The 17735-nt window shown below is 43.2% G+C and overlaps 1 protein-coding gene across 5 annotated transcripts in view; it reads left to right on the top strand.

Moving 5' to 3' along the window:
- Positions 1 to 14401, top strand: part of BEST3 (bestrophin 3) — a 41430-nt gene extending 27029 nt beyond the window's left edge. For 4 of the 5 annotated variants that reach the window (XM_081130982.1, XM_081130981.1, XM_081130983.1 and 1 more), the window contains one exon: positions 12193 to 14401. In XM_081130982.1, the coding sequence (XP_080987108.1) occupies positions 12193 to 13126 (934 nt within the window). In that variant the 3' untranslated portion in view covers positions 13127 to 14401. Of the gene's footprint in view, positions 1 to 4361; positions 5325 to 12192 lie in introns of those variants that run through there. The other variant, XM_081130985.1, reaches the window with a different exon arrangement.
- Positions 14402 to 17735: the final 3334 nt, after the last annotated feature.

Here is a 17735-nt window from a genome sequence, read left to right on the forward strand (position 1 = left end):
TCATATTAAACTCTAACCCTGGAAATTTGGGACAGAAAGTCCCAAATTACTTGAGAGAAAATCAGGAGGTAAGGTATTTAAGAACGCAGCAAAGTTATCAGTTGTCAGAGAGACTCTTCTAATTAAGATGGCCTATTTACGAGCATGACAGGCACAGGCACAGGCAAAGACCAGAGCCTGCTGAGGGAGGTCTTCATGAGGCATTTCAATGAACTCCACTAGGACTAATTGGTCAAAGAAACCATTAGGCAAAAACTCACTTGTTCTCGAATTTCTGTGTGAATGAGGACCACTGAAGGGCAGCCTCACAATCCAGGAAATGCCCCTGTAGGAACACAGGCATTCGGAAGGCAGTGTTCACAGGAATGCCCTCTCTGATCCATTAGTGTCAATCTTTCCATGACTGAGCTATTAAACAAGATGTTTCTGGTTGCCTGGGACAGAAAACCTACTCCAACTAACTTTAGTAAAAGGGGTTTATTGGGCTACATCCAGAGACTAACTTAGCTTTGGGTGTGGCTGGATCCCGAGGCTCACAGCATGTCACCAGGGCTTACTATGACCCTCTGTGTCTCTCAGCTCTGCTTTTCTCTCTACTGGCTCAGATTTCAGGCAGTTGTCCCGTCTTGATGGTAAAATGACACGATGGCTGCCAGCAGCTCCAGGTGTGCACCTATCTTCTCAGCAAATCCTGTGGAAAGAGCACATCTCTTTTCCAACTCTTAAAACCAAAGTACTGGATTTGCTGTGATTGGCTGGGCTTGGCTAACATGCTCATTCCTGAACCAATCACTATGGACAGGCAGACTCAGTATTCTAATTAGCTAAGGCTGGTTTACCTGTCCATGGTTGGACCAAGGGGTGTGATCAGCCCCAACCAACCATAAGGAGCAGGCGATGTCTTAAGAAAAATCAGGGTGCTATTACTAGGAAAGGAGTGAATGGTTTGCAGGCCTGGCAAAACAATAGATGTCCTCTAAAATCATAAAAGGTCATTCCCTAAGCATTGAATTGTTCACTCACCAAATACAAGGTCAATATCAAGTGATCCATCTGACTGAGGTTCAGGTGAAAGGGAAGGTAAAATAAGAATTATTATAGAGCAGGTGGTTTTGCTGATGACTGAGCCGCTGAGGTCTTTGTATTAAAGTGAAGACTAGGTGTCAACATAGTATGGTTGCAAACGTTTCAGAAAAGTGTTTTCTGCTTGATGAATAGATAAATCCTTTCCTGGGTGAGTAAGATTGTTTCATTTTCTTATTCTACTTAAGGTGTATGTTCCCAGCATATTTAATTCAGAAATCAAGTTTCCCTTATCTTTTCATATCAACATTTCAGGTTTGTAATTCCAATTCCCATGACCCAGAAATTCTAAAAGCAGGGCAATGCCCTTCAATAACTGAGCCAAAGAACTATCCAAGGGCAGCCCGAGAAATCACTCTGCCTCATTTTCCTTTCACATGCAGCACACTATTCATTTCCACATAAAAAGGAAACTCCTTAGAGATCATTTCTTTGGTCTCTATATTCAGGACCATATTTAAAATATTGCACTGTTTCCTATGCATGTACCAAATATACATTACTGAAATAAAGTAAGTTTTTCCCCTCTTTCATCTCAAGTATCAATTTAATATATCATGTTTTCCCTTGTATTTTCACATATGGAATGCACTCATTCATTTGTCCAAGTAATATTTTGCCAAAGCTATGATATGGTAGGTCTTATGCCAGATGCTCAAGATAGGCCAAAAACAAAACCACCCCTTAAGCTCACAGACACACCAAGGAGACAAGTTATAATGTGGTCAATGAGTAACACTCAGAGTCTTCTGGGAGCACATTGAAAACATATTTCACCTGGCCTCGTGCATCAGAGAAGGCTTCTTGGAATTGAGGGCATCTATTATGCATCTATCAGAATTAATTAGGAGCTAACACACAGAAGTGTGGGGACTGAGCAGAGGGCACATTCCAGACCAATGTGAGCAAAGACAGAAAATAATGATAAATAATTTTAGAGTAGAATTGTTTAAAATTCCAACTTTATTGAAGTATTCCTAGTGGTGGTTTAATATTCATATACAGTGTGAAAGGATTCCCCCATCTAATTAATTAACACATCATCTCATATACTTTTACCTCTTTTCAGGGGAGGGTGAGAAAATTTAAGTTCTATTCTCAGCAAATTTCAGTTATACAGTAGTGCTATGAGCTATAGCCAGTATGACTTACATTAGAACATCAGAACTTATTCATTTTATAGCTGAAAGTTTGTATCCTTGTACCAATGTCCCCCTGTTTTCCCCCACCCCTGCCCAGGCCCTGTAAACCACTTTTCTACTCTCTGTTTCTATTAGTGTAACAATGTGATATGCAACGCAGAAGAGCCCAGAGATGAATCTGGAGAGGAGGGTAAGGGCTGAGTATAGAGGGTTAATAGTCTGGGCAAGAGCTTTGGCCTTTTGCTAAAGCTATGAAATGACATAGTCACATTTGTGTTTTAGATAGGTCAGACTAGCAGCCAGCTAAAAGATAGATCGCTAGGGATAAGACTACGGCCAAGGAGCCCAGTTAGCAGGCTGTTAGTATAGTTTAGATAGGAGAAGATAAGGGCCTGAACTAGGATGGCAATACAAGGGATATAGACAGTGGAGATGGCATAAGGGACAGATTCAAGAACAGAGGTGTTAACGACGGGATGATTGGTAATGAACAAAGGAAGACAGAGGAGAAAGGTAGGAGGTGCTCTAAGGAAAGGATGATGAGCTCCCTGTGCATGTTTTGAATTTGAGGCATCTCTGGGCAATTCACAAATAGCCAGCAGGGGATTCACGTGGCTGTTATCAGTACATGGGTGTCATTAGATCCATAAAGACTCTTTATGGTATTTACTCTAGGACTGCCCACTGTATGACTTAGCGGACCTTTCATCAGGGAAAAATTTATCTCAGACATCCGTGGAGAAAAAAGAAAGCTTGGCCTCTTCTGGGCAACCTTCCACTATGTATGCTACAGACTGAGTTTTATCGTTGATGATGGTCTCCTTTTCATTTCGGCTGCTGAAAGCTGAAAATGAAATCTGTAGCCCACCTTTAGGAAGTCTGCGGGATGTGGGGACATGTATTTCTAGGAACTGTGTCTGCTGGTCTCATCTTGTCATTGTTTCTTCTTCTAGCTGTCCTATAGTAGCCTAATTTTATACATTATTGCATTGTATGTATTTTTATAAGCCACCTCCAATCCTTTATAAGATGAAGCAAGATGTAATAAAGAAACAAAACAATCAATCTTTTTGCTCTGGAAAAGGAAGGAAAAAAGACAGGCTGAGTGAAAGGAGCCCACTGGAGAATAAGGAAGACACCGGAGCCAGGGGGGTTGACAGAGTGAGGCCCTAGGGAAGACATGGGGGAAGGCGGGGGCTGGGGCTCATCACCAGGAGGGCCCTCAGTGCTGAGCTGGAGGGAAGGAGCTGAGGCCCCATGCAGTGAGGGGTGGGGGGAGGTGGCGCCAGTGCAGCTAGTGAAGCAGAAACCAGCGTTCTCACCACATCCATCATCATCACGTCTTAATCCAAAGCCAGCTTTAACAAGGCCCATCTTTCTCTGCCCAATCTGAGACCAAAGAGCTTCTGTTTTAAAACCATTATTTTATCACTTCTAACACTACAGGAGTGCTGAATTTCTATCTCCCAATCTTTGTATGGGGCATATTTAAAATCAACTTCAGAATGACCACTTTGAATGAAGAAAGGCCAGTTGATAAGCTGAATGGAGTCCTAGCTTGTTTGGCTCAGTGATTAGAGCGTCAGCCCACAGACTGAAGGGTCCTGGGTTCGATTCCAGCCAAGGGCACATGCCTCAGTTGCAGGCTCAATCCCCGGCCCTGGCCGGGGTTCGTGCAGGAGGCAACCAATTGATATGTCTCTCTCACATCAATATTTCTCTCTCTCCTCTCCACTCTGAAAAGCAATAGAAAAACTATCCTCAAGTTAGGATTTAAAAAAAGAAGAAGAAAGAAAATCTGAATGGAGCACCCCAAATAGAAATTTTTATTTACAAAAATATTTATTTTCATAAATATACCTATCTTGAGCATTTAATAAATAGTGTTGATTATTGCATGGTCAGTACTATCCACTTAATAAACCATTCTATGAATTAACTGAGCAATGAAATAAAATCTTTCCTATTTGAATTCTTTTCCCATCACACGGCTGAGACGATTTCATTTGAATCTGATTAGTATGTTCTTTGGTCCTGATGTAAAACACTTTCTGATCTGCTGTTTTAATTAAGGCATCTTTTCTTTAGTTTAACCATGGACACACTATTTTTTTAATATATTTTTGTTGATTTCAGAGGGAGGAAGGGAGAGGGAGAGAGAGATAGAAACATCGATGAAAGAAACACGGATCAGCTGCCTCCTGCACTCCCCCTGCTCGGGATCAAACCAGCGACCTCCCGGTGCCTGGGACGGCGCTCAACCACCTGAGCCACACGGAGCGGGCACCATGGAGACACTAGTAACCAAGATTTAACAAAACGCCAGAAAACAACCAAAAGAAGAGTTGTCCATAAGATGCAGAACAAGAAAACACACTCAAGCTCTAAAATGAAAATGGGTCTTCTTTGGGCGACAGTAAACACTTATGCTCGATAAACCTCCCTTCACCAAAACAGACTGAGAAGGCTCACACTCAAGCCAGCATTGCTGAAAATAAATTCTGTTTAAAACAACCAACCAAAAATAAGGTCCAGGTCTGGCCTACCACACACACTGGCTTGAGGTAGAATGCTTATCTTTACATTATCCCATCATGAGTCACTCCAAAATTCTTCTAATTTTTTAAATACCTGGAATTATCCACTAGTACTACTTGTTACATCTCTGAGGAATGGAATACATGGAAATTAAAGACCTGAAGTTTCATAACTCTTTTTAATCCAATCTTGAAAATCAAAACGGCCAACAGTAAGGAAGCAATAATCCCTTAAATGCATTGGAAAAACCTAATAAAATATCCATCCATAGCAACTAAAGGATTCAAAATTCTGAACTAGAAAGGCTGTAGCTGATTATGAAATGGATCACTCGAGCATGTACACATGGGACTGTGCTCACTCTGACTCCTAATCTAAAAGCATGCGCTCAGCCTGTGAACCTCAAACTGCTGGCTGCAATCCTGCTTTAAAGAACACTGTTCTATCGGGCTTTCTGCCATGACTCAAACATGTCAGAATTTCCTCACACGTATAGTGATCATAAGGAATGTGTCCGTGAAGTCAATTAAGGACCCACTTAGTAAAGAGAAGAAATATTCCAATTTTTGTAAGAGTTCTTCCTAGTCAGGAGTTGAGGAATTTTTAAGATTTATGTGTTACTGTAAAACTGTAACCACTTACCCAGAAATAATGACTTTTACTTCTCTACATTCCAAAAGTTCTAAGAACATATACAATAATACAATTACTTTTTTGCAATTATACAAATATGTATTTAATGTGCACACAACACTTAGAATTACATAGTAGATCAGAAGTATTCTTAGTGGTATTAGTTCAAATCTACCAAAATGTGTATTTTAGCAAGGAAAGACTTTGTTAAATTGTGGTTGGGTATACTTCTAGATGGATGTTTTATTCAGTGATTTTTTTCTAACCAACCATATTCAAATATTTTCACTTTACAAGGAAAGACATAATATTGCATCCTGGTGCCATAAACAACCAAGAATATCTTGAATTCTGAATCACTAACTTGAACAAAAATGTATTCTTGGAACATTGATTTTCACTTAATGTATCAGAAAGAAAGGAGAGACAACCTCCCAAGGAGATGAATGTGCATTAAGTTTATAATTTTAGAACTTACTCAGGGGTTCTCTTACATGCCGAGATGGGGTCACCATCGGTGCTCTAACCTTCTAAACGGTATGAGAGGTACAGATGGCTTAATTTCGTTTTTAACAAACCAATAGCACACAACGGTATTGAAAGGTGGGAGACATTAAGTGAGGCCCTATTTGGGGCCCCATTTCTCCCTGCATCAGCCAGTGGCGGCCAGGTGAGCATAGCCATAGTGGTAGCGTGAGGCTAGATAGGCCTGTTCTTAACGAGATTTGCTATAATGCTTGGTCCAAATTAGCGGAGAGGCGACGGAGAGGCAACAACAGGGTTGCCAGCTCTGTATGCAGCTTTCTGAGCTAAGCTCCCCTCTTATTATGCTCCACTAGCTTGAAAGTGTCCCCAGCAAGACACTTGAGAGTAGAGAGGAGGGCTGGGAAGATGCAAGGCTTAGCCCCGCACCTCCCAGCTCAGTGTGAGGGTCGCCGTGCCCATCTCACAAATCCTTGACTACAGTTTTGACGGTGATTCTGCACTGCAGAAGGTTAAAAATAACAGCGTGGGCCTCTAATGGGTTTGAAGAGTACCTTTTGCCCATGAATAAATGCTCCTCCACACATTGTGCCTTTTCTCCCCATTAGATTTTCAGGCGAATGATCGGCTCCCTCCAAGGCAGTCGCCTGACTTTGAGGACACTAGCAATTTGCAAACAATAAATGTGACTTGAGGAGAACTCATATTAAGTATCATTTTCCTAAATTTCTCATTTCAGTTCCGTTAAAATGTCCTCTTATTCTTTGAATTTAAATTGTCAAGACACCACTTTCAAAGTGGCACAGAGGAAAAAAGGCAAGGGTCATCCAGTTTTATCCCTCAGCCTCTTGAAGCTCTGTATTTACCTGATGGCTCTAGGGAACATGGTTGCTTGGCACAAAGCTTGCTCTGAAAAAAGTGCATTCGCTCTGAGTGTCCTCAGCGCTGTCCTCGTCTTTCCTATGAGACACCCCCTAGGAAGCCTGAAAGCGGGCTGCCATCTTCACCATCCTGTCTCTCGCTGCTTCTTTGTTAAGGCAACAGGAGGCAAAAGTGTTCTTCTGCACCCCTCACCAGCCCAAGCCCCTTTGTAAGAGCCCTTAATTAAATCCTTGCTGCTGCTGCTGCTCGCAGAGATTTGCCATTGGCAGGGAACACTATGGGGCTAATGGTTTTGTAGGTGCTCAGTAGAGATTTTGAAAAATTGGGTGGTTGTTTTTTTAACACTTGAGATTAAAGTAAGAACACAGACACCAATCCAGACAATACTCTCACCTATAGAAATAATTCATGCTTTCCCTCCTTCTAGACTAAACTATAACCAACTAGGCTGACGAGCTTAACATAACCTATTCTCTCCTGCACCTAGTCTTCTCCTCCCTTTCAAAAATAGCCCAATACATGGCACAGCCTTTCCCATGCTCACTTTTTCTATGTTTCGGTATAGATGATTTATATTGTGCATTAAATATGTGCTGCAGGGTTTGGCAATGTCTGCAAATGGTACAAAACACAATATTGAGAGGCAAGATCAGGGCAGTCCCACCCCTTGACTGACCCTATCTCTCTTCCCTTGAGTAATCCAGCTTCCTCTCCTCCTTATATTTCCTCTTCATTCACCCAGTGTCTTGGTCTTACCATTAAATGGCTGTTACAGTCACCCCTTCTAATGTGCTAGTTGTTAGGTGGCAGCTCTGAGGTGTAGTAACATTTTTTAAAGGACAACTTGAAGGGGAAAAGGGAGTGACCTTGAGGCAGGCGCTATCATTTCCTCCAATCAAGGGCAAGAAGTCAATGATGATTCGGAAACCACCTCTGAAAGTTTGCCAGTCATTGAAAGAGTTCTTTTTATATCCTTTCTACTCTTCAAACCTTTTCCACATATAGATTACTCCTTTAGAATTCCCAAACAAGGTAAATTTGTCACCAGTTTACCAAGCATGATGCAAAGTCACAGAGAGGTTACATGGGTCTCCTAAGGTCACGCAGCCTGGCCAGCATCAATCCTGGATCTGCAAACTCCCAAAATAAATCATTTTTCTCACCACAGAGGCAATTCTCAAATTCCATCTTCTGGGCACTAATGGCTGCATGGCACTTTCCATGAATGCCCCCCTATCTCTAATTACCTGCCTGTCGCAGTCCAAGTGAAGTCCAGAACCTAAGACCCAGCTTTTTCAGCTGACCTTCTCTAATATACAGCAATATGAGCGTGCTGACATTCTACCATATAATATTTCTGCTATAATTGTTTGGGGTATTATAAGTGGCATTATATTTGGGCCTCAGAATTGTACTAACACTATACTAAGGGTATACTTTAAAAATCAAATAAGGAGAAGTAGAAAGTCTAAATGGACCTTAAAAATACACCCAAGCCTCCCAAGTGGGAAATAAAAAATCTTTTCAAGTACAGCAGGCCCTTGAATAATGCCATCTTGTTCAACGTCATTTTATTATGAAGTTGACGAGCTATTGTAGAAACTTAGCTCTTATTTATATCAATTAACCTGTAGTAAAATTGGTTTCCTTATTTGACATTTAGCTTAAAGTCACAGGACCTATTGATGGCATTCAATGAGGACTTCTGTATACTATTCTGTATGCTCTAAGCCTTAAACTATTTTGTTCTTAAACCACAGTTTCTGCTGTCATATTGGGAACCAGACTCTCAGACAAGGGAGATGGGCATTGTGTGTTGGCAATGAATCCTTCACAGAAGGTTTTATTTAGAAGAAAGTTCATTAGGTTCACTAGGGGGTATGGGTCACACTGTTCTTTGGTGGCATAAAGACTGGAGGGCTTCCTTCATCAATTCAGCACGAGAGTCATAAAATGCCTCCCAGCTCACAGACCACTAAGTGTTCTTCTAAAGACCCATTTTCTGAATAACAGTATGGAAAGTTCCCAAGCCATTTTTCTTACTCAAAACATTTCTGTTTGACAATACTCATTTCTGTTGCTTTCCATGTAGCTTTTCCCGCCTGGACACTACTACTCAATGACACAACTCTAGCTGTGCTGTTCATTCTCAAAGACGATCCAGAGCTTTCCACTGCCTCTAGTCCAAATATCCCTCTACCTGGCATGTAAGACTGTTTGTAACACAGTCTGAGGCTACTTTTCTGCCTCTGTGCCTGACACTATCCTGTATGTTTCACACGAACTCAAGTATTTCCTGTTCCTCACAAACGCCCTGAACTTTCCCGCTGCCTTATTTGCTCAAGTCACTTCTTTCACCTGGAGTACTCTTTCCTTTCTCTGCCTATCTGATTCCTACTCAGTGTCAAAAGTCCAGCTCAAAAACTTACTTTGTTCCAAATTAGCTATTTATATACAGCACAAGCTTGAACTGCATGGGTCCCCTTTATGGGGATTTCTTTTCAATAAATAGTGTAAATGTATTTTCCTTATGGTTTTCTTAATAGCATTTTCTTTTCTTTAGCTTACTTTATTGTAAGCAGGCAGTATATAATACATATAAGATACAAAATATGTGTTAATTGAGTGTTTGTTACCAGTAAGGCTGCTGGTCAACAGCAGGTTAGTAGCAGTTAAGTTTTTGGAAACTCAAAACACACGTTGTTCAAGGGTCAGCTGCACATGCCTTCTCCCTCCTTTCTTTTAAATTGTGTTTTTTTAAATTCTTTTAAGTTGTGTTAAATTCTTTTAAAGAATTTTAAATCTAAATTCTTTAAAAGAATTTTAAGTTTAAATTCTTTAAAAGATTTTTAAATCTAAATTCTTTAAAAGAATTTTAAGTTTAAATTCTTTAAAAGAATTTTAAATCTAAATTCTTTTAAATTCTTTTAAATTGTGTTCTTTTAAATTCTTTTAAATTGTGTTCTTTTAAATTCTTTAAAATTCTTTTAAGTTGTGTTATATAGTACTTAATGCAACAAATTGGTTCATGGTAGATGCTCAGTAAATTTTTGTTGGGTAAGTGTATAAATCTCATGCGTCTACACCACTGTCTCACTAGGCAGTTGGTGAATCAGTGGATCATTAGCAAGAGCATGGCTAACGATCTACTGACTTTTGCAGTTTGCTCATTGCATCTGGTCTATTTTTCTCCAATGTGTGACTCAGGGCCTCAAATGTTTTGCCGTAGTTGAATGTCCATATCTATCACATCAGTGCATAGTGAGAAAGTTCGGGTGGTGTTGGTTTTGGGGGGTTATTTTTGCTTTCTGTTGTTGTTTTTTAGGATCCTGAAGTTTTGAAGTAATAATAGTACAGTTTTTCCTAGAAAAGTTTGTCATTCTTACAAGGTTGTGTGGTTTAGAAGTTAAGGAAAACAAATCCTGAACAAAAAGTTAAGTCCTCAGATGGGCAATAGAGGCCTGTCCCCTGGGTTCCCAGAGCACTGCCAGCCAGCGAGGCAATCTTAGTGAACAGTGCACTTGTCGCTCCTCTGGTGGCCTCCCTAACAACCCGGGCTCCTGAAGTGTGACTGGAGGTCTGACCCAATGAAACCCAACCAGCAGGGTCACCGGGGCCACTGAAGCATGAGTCTGCGTTTCTCAAGTCAGTGTAACAGAATCTGAGCCGTGCGCAGTGGAGAGCAGGCCAGAGGCTATCTGGTAGCCAAGGACACTGCTGGGGCTTTAGAATAACAGCACAGGGCCGTAATCGAACACCATCCCGGGACGGTTAGCCAGTTAATCATCTCAATCACCCATCCTTTATTCATAAACATGAGGAACTAGTTTTTCTTTTGACTGCTCCCTTTGCCCTTTCAGGTTACACCAATATTATGCTGTCCTTGCTTTCCCTTATGTCACATAGTTAAAGCATCTCGTCACCATGGATGTCACCTGGCATAGTTAAAGCATCTTGTCACCATGGATGTCACTGTGAATGCTGGATTGGGAGGGCTCGATCACTGTTACTCCCAGAGCCCACATAAACGCTGGTAGCTTAAGGGTGAGGCTTTAAGTAGTTCTTCCACCCACATTAAGACTGTGAAGCCACAGAGATATGAGACAAATAACCATGTCATCTGAGGCAGGAAGGACTAGGCCTTGCTGCCCAATAGCCCTTATCATTAACTTAATTATCCAATTTTTCAACCTTGAAGAAGATTAAAAATGGTAGGATTTTTTGTGTCTTACATGTTAAAAATTCTGAGCAATAGCAAATCCATTGAACTTAATCCCACGGGGAGCCCAACCACAGTGTGAGTCCACACCACCTCGAGGGATGTCCTTTTTCCGCGAGGTGCACACTTCCTCTTCAGGCTTTGTATCAGGGGCAGTAAAGACAAAGACAAGAGCCCAACTTCTGGGCCTGTCCCTCACTACCACATAGCCTTAGCGATTCTCTCTGGGCCTCAGTTTCCTCATCTGTAAAGTGTGAATAGTAATAACAATACCAATTCACATGATTACTGTGATAATTAAATGAATTAATACATGGGAGGTCAGTAAATATTAGCTCTTATTTGCACTTGAATTTAGCTATGATCCATTGTTTCTGGAGTCTTATGGGTCCTGGGAAAATATGACCTTAGTTCATCTGTAATAAGGGAAAATGAACACATACTATATATTTTTCTTTAATGTTCAAGTCTCTATCTACATCAGTGGTTCTCAAAGTGCGGTCTGGGGCCTCCTGCAGATCCCCAACACCCAAGTCCTTAAGGTCAAAACTAGTATTTCCTTTATTGAGAAATAACGGATACATATCACTGTATAAGTTTAAAGCAGACAGCATGATGGTTTGATTTATACTGTGAAATGATTACCACCATAGGTACAGCTGACATCCATCTTCTTATATAAATACAATAAAAAGAAGAAAAATTTTTTTCTCTCCTTGTGACGAGGACTCTTAGGATTTACTCTCTTAACAACTCCCCTATATGTCATGCTGCAGTGTTAGCTATGCAGAACCATTTTTGTAATACTACAGTGCCATTTGACTTTTCCACTCCTTTTCTTTCATGAGAGTAGAATGGAATTTTCCGGAGAGTACATACTACGTGATGATGTCATCACTTAACAGCAAATGGAATGTGTGCTTGTACATTCTTGTGTGTTTTTTATATCCCTCAGTTATTTCTAATAGAGTAAATAGCAATAGCTATAACCCACGTAAACAAATTTCTTCGAGGTGCTCAATAATTTTTAAAGGGATCCCGTGTCCAAGATCTGAGAACCTGCCCTAGACTATTTCAAGTCAAAGTCACCCTCCCTACCCATCTCCAAATCTGTGATTCGTGAATACCGAACTTGTCCTTGACTTTGAGACTCTGCCCCCAAAGGCAGCCCCTGCAGCCACTCTGCCTACTTTGTGTCATCCTGTGTTTCAGGCTGTCTGGGTCCGACCTGCCGGGCGAGGAGTGGCTGGATTATGAGAAGCCTGGCCATCGCCATTCCATGATCAGGAGAGTCAAGAGGTTCCTGAGTGCCCATGAGAACCCCTCCAGCCCCAGGAGACGCTACGCGAGGCAAGCCAGTGAGAGCTCCACATTCCTGCCTTACAGCGACCTCAGCCCCACCAGGGACCTGCTGGATGTGCCCTCGAGGAGCCCCCGCCGGGCCTCGGGCTCCCGAAAGCACCTGTCCCCAGAGCCGAGCCCCAAGCTGCACTCCAGCCTGGGAGAACTGTCCATGATCAGGGAGGCCAGCCGCACGAGCACCTTGCAGAGCCTGTCCCCGCAGTCCAGCGTGAGGGCCTCCCCCACCAAAATGCCCCAGGTCCCCGAGGTGCGGATCACGGCTCCAGGGCCGGTGGCAGAGGACCACCTCTGTGACTCCACCGCCTCCCTCCAGAGCTACGAGTTCACCGGGGTGCAGCCCAGCGGCACCGGGCAGCAGGGGGACCCGGGGGGACTGATGCTCTTCCCCTCAGAGGAGGGGACACCTCCTCGAGGCCCCAGTCCCCTGACTATTTCAGCCAAAACTGAGAGAAACATTTTCATGTTTGCCGCTGAGGAAGACCTTTATGACGATGACAAGTTCCCGAAAAGGTGGAGCCTCCCGGGCTTCCTGGAGTCCAGCCACACCTCCCTGGAGGGCCAAAGTCAGGAGCCTGTGAACCCCGAGCCGCCTCTTCTACTCGACACAGAAACGTCCTCCGAGACCAGTGGCATCACCTTCGTGGCCCGCTCGCCACCCTCTCCCGACGTGCGGTACTTGGTGGAGACCCTGGACACCAAGGAGACGGACATCATAGAATTTAGCAATGAGCAAACGGGGGGGTCGCCCCGGGGAACCCCAGGAAGCGCCAGGACCGGCTTCTAGCCCAAACCCTCCCTCTCCCAGCACTTCAGCATTAGTTCCAGAACGTACCTGAGGGAGGGCTGGCCAGTCTGTAAAGAAACAACCACACTGTATAAGCTACTTAGAACTCTGAAGGGCATTATGATCCTGACTTTCTCAGAACTAAGGAAATCCAGCACATTCAGGTCGTCCACCGCAGGGTGGCCTCATGGACGCCACACAGACCGCAGTGATGTACCTTAACCAAATAACTACCTTAAGTACGCATGTAGTTTATACATCCAGAGGCTGTTAGCTCCAGAAAGCACCTTAGAGATCATAGTCCCATCCCCTAGTTTTGCCAATAGGGAGACGAAGACGCCCCTACTTGTGTCCTGTTTTTGTTTTGTTTTTTCCTTTCTCTTTTCTTCATTTACAACCACAGGGAGATGGATCATAAAATGCCTAAAAAGCCACATTCTAATTAGGATTTTTTTGCTCGAGGCTTCCTAACCATTTCCCTCCCGCTTGCTAAGCTGAGGCCATCACTCCCGTCTTCTTACTCGGGAGCATCAGGAACCACCTCTCCCCGTCTCCTTTGCGGCTCCCGCAGCTTCACGTTTCTCTTCCCCCTTTATTCTCCCACCTTTGTCTCCAGCCCCTCGGTCCTAGTCTTGCTCCTTCTCTAATGACGCCAATCTGTCCCACCCTGCAGGTTATACTATTTTCTCTTGCCAACCCTGTTGCTTACTTCTTGCCATGATTTCCAAAATATGAGGCATTGGCAACGCCTCCTTACGGGAAAACCGAAGATGCCAACGAATCCACTTGACGCACTTGCAGCCTCACGGCGGAGGGGGTGGGGGTCGACGGTGCCCGCTGCACCCCTGGCACCACGGCCATTTCTCTCTGCATCCACCCTGAGGTCCTGAGCACTGGGGAAAACTGAAGCCAAGATGGGCATGAAACTCAGATAACCAAATGCTATGGAACCAAAGAATACCAAAGCTTGAATGTGTTTAACTAGAACTCTGAAAGCCAAAATCCCAACCATGTCACAGCGTGGGACCAGTTACTGTGTCTGCCAGGTTGTTTGGGACAAGGTAGGATGTTGGAGCTGGGAGGTTAAGGGGGCCCAGGACTACACAGTGGGGGTGGGATGTGGGCTAACTCACTCCAAGGAGCTTTTGGGGTGGCTGCTTGTGGGGTGCTCCTTATTTTGTCTGGAAAGCCATGTCTTATGAGTGCTGCTCTCACTATTTCTGTCATATGATGAAGCTTGACTACCTATGATTTAAGAAATAAAATAACCCTAACAGCTCCCTTGTATTGAGTGCTCACGGTGTTCCAGGCAGCAGCATGGAAAGTTCACAGATGACCTCACTCATCCTCACAAGAATCTTATGAGCTGATATACTATCACCTCCACGTTCAAGGTGAAGAAAACAGAGGCTTTGGAGAGGTAAAGGAATTTGACTAAAACCACATAGCCAGGCAGTGGCAGGGCTTGGGTTCGAACCCAGGTTTACCTGACTCAAGAGCCCATACGCTCAGCCGGTGTGCTCCCTCACTGTGCTGTGCTGTCTGCAAGGCCTGAGTCTGCCCGCAATTTGCCCAGAATTCCAGAGGATGCCCTGAGAGAACCATGCCTAAGTTCCTCCAGCCTTGGAGGCCTCGGTCCTCCCTGCTGAAGCCTACCTGCACGTTTTATGCATGCAATCAGGAGGGCATTTCTCCACCTAGGAGCGCTGGCCATGGTCCTCTTCATTTTCCCAAAAGAAGAGGTTCACAGGGCCCTCCTTTCCCCTCCCCAACTCCTCCTGATATCCAGTTCTGTCATTAGCACATTTTTACAAGGCATCTAAGCATCCCTAAGGACCACCCAGCTGCATGACAGCAATGACATTTACTTTAACTGGCCTTTCTCCAAGGACTAAAAGGAAATAATGTTGCTTTTCTATGTTGGTCGATAGTGCTACTACCTGGGAAGGCACTGATATCCCCAAAGCATTACATATGGACTATGGGGTCAAGCCCCAAGGTAGCACTTCTAAAAGGCAGGAACCTTAACCCCTCTCAGCCTCTAATACTCCTCCTTTGGATCTTTCAGCTGAAATCCCTCTACTCTCTTCTCTTTGACTTTATCAGTTGCTCAAGTGCAAATGTTTCTACTTAGCTGCTTTTGAAATATAATCAATTTTTTGTGCCTAAATGCAAGGTGGTAAATTATACACAAATAGAAGCATGCATTTAGTGGAGTAGTAAGAGAGTGTTCATTTACCTCCGTTTCCATCCATCCCTCACACGCCTTTGTCCAGAGAATTGTTTAATTTCCTTGATATTGCATCAAAGTCTGTGGTGGCCTCCCATTTCCTCCTTGCACTGAAAACTGAACAATGATTCATTCAATGAGCCTATCACCTAGATTTCTGATTTTCAACAAGCTGAATAAGTATAAAGTGACACCTAATTGCTGTTTAATTGGCATTTACTGATTGCTTTGTATGACGTTTATCTGGTTTACTAAGGACATTTAACATCCCTTCGTATACTTCTCAATTCTGTTGGGACTCCTATTTTAAAAATTGCCTTTTCAGGTTCTTTTCCCTTTTATCTATATTCCTCCCATTGATTTCCAGGAGTTCCTTCAGTATTTTAGAATGGTAATAGTCCCTTGTTGGTTTTGGATATCACAACAGTCTTTCCCAATCCTTTGTGTGTCTGTTAAAAGTGTCCTTGGTGTTCATTGTGGAATAGAAATTCTTAATTTTGATATAATCAAGTTCATCAATTTATTTAAATTTTATTCTTTTGAAGTTTTGAAAAAAATCTCTCCCTACCCCTATGTCATGATTATTTGATTATTTGCCATATTTATTTGCCTACCTTTTTTTTTCTATTATCTTTACAACATTAGGTAGGGATCCAGTTTTATTTTTCTCCATAGAGTGAGTCGATTTCCCTACAACCCTTCCTATCAAAAGACCAGTTTTAAGTTCCATGTGTTTCTTGCAAATCAGATGCACTGGTATGAAACAAAATAGCATCTGAGAGAACTAAAAGATAGGGTGGTATGAATGGAAAAAAGAAAGCTGAGTCTTAACCTCCTCAAACTCTAGCCCCTCCACACTGAATACAAACCTCCAAATGCATCATCCTCGCTTATCTTCGGAGTGGTGATTTTTCCCCTTTTGGTGCCTGGAATATGTAAACTCGTTACATTCTTTTATGCAAAACCCCACTAAAAATAGGCCTGTCTGTGATCGAGCTGAGCCTAAACTGCAAGAGCAAAGCCTGATACATAAGAAGCTCTTGCTAAAGAAGAAACAGTGACGGTGTTACAGGGGTGGTTCAGGATCCTTCAACACTCATAAAAAGGCAGGATGGAACTCAGACAGGTGGAGCCCACCATCAAACTATATTTAGGGCCCAGGATCAGCAGAGGTGGATGTGGTATACCAAGAGGCCAGCATCGCTTGTTCTTTTTTCTTGTCAATCCTCAACAAAGGTTATTTTTTCCATCGATTTTAGAGAGTGGAGGAGAGGAGTGAGGGGGAGAGAAAGAGAGAGAAACATCAATGTGAGACAGCAACATCAATTGGTTGCCCCTGACCAGGGCTGAGGAGCCTACAACCCAGATACGTGCCCTTGACCGGGAATCGAACCCTCAATCCTTCGGTGTGGGCCAACGTTCTAACCACTGAGCCACGCTGGCCAGGGTTAGCATCGATTGTTCTTGCTGGCTGAGGTCTACCCTGGGTCTCTGGGACTTTCCTATAGTCTCAGTCTTTGCAGTCCTGTAACAGGCTGTGCTCAAAGATGGGTGGATCTCTGGTGTTTACTGCCATGCCTGGGACACTTACAGAGGTTTCAGAAGAAAACTAATCTCATCTTCTCTTTATTCCTCAAGAAATGAAGCTTTCTGAAATAGGCAGTATCCTTGATATTAATAATAAACTCATTACCTATCCACATGGTCATTGGACCCTACAAATTCCAAAGGGAAAAACACTTTTCAAGATTAGAAAACACTTTCAAACAAAGGACCGGTCAGATTTTTTTCCCCAGTAAAAATGGATTTTGATTACTTTTATTACTAAAAACGTGAGAACACAGGCAAGTTCCTGAATGACACAGTCACCCCTCTTCAAGTTTGCTCCCCCTGGCCCCAGTGCAGAAGCTGTGTGCCCCCTGCTGCTCTGCCCGGGAAGGAGGCCCAGGTCTAGCTGAGGGAGGTCAGGTGAGATGACGCAGTTCTCCCGGGTACTGGGGAAGTGGGACAGACCCGCTCCCGTCCCTGAGGCAGCCACGCCCCTCCACCGGGACGTAAGCTCTGTTCACCGTCTTGTTCAACCAGGGTATCCCCCGTGCTTCGGGGAGTACAGGACACATCTCCAAAAAAATTAGCTGAATGAATGCTTGAAAGAAAGAATGAACGAATGAGTTAACCAAATTAGATCTAGAGCCAAAGTTAGGAATCCTAAAATCTCAATCAAATATGACCACAACCTTAGCTGTGTGGTCTCAACCAAGTTATTTGAACACTCTGGACTTCATCTTGCTTAGCTCTAAAGTGAGTGGTTCAACTAAGCTATTTAATGTTCCTCTCAATGCTGTTTCAATCGATTTCTGGAGATTCTCTACATGGGGG

This window comes from Miniopterus schreibersii (genome assembly GCF_964146895.1).
Source record: "Miniopterus schreibersii genome assembly, chromosome: 2".
NCBI lineage: Eukaryota > Metazoa > Chordata > Mammalia > Chiroptera > Miniopteridae > Miniopterus > Miniopterus schreibersii.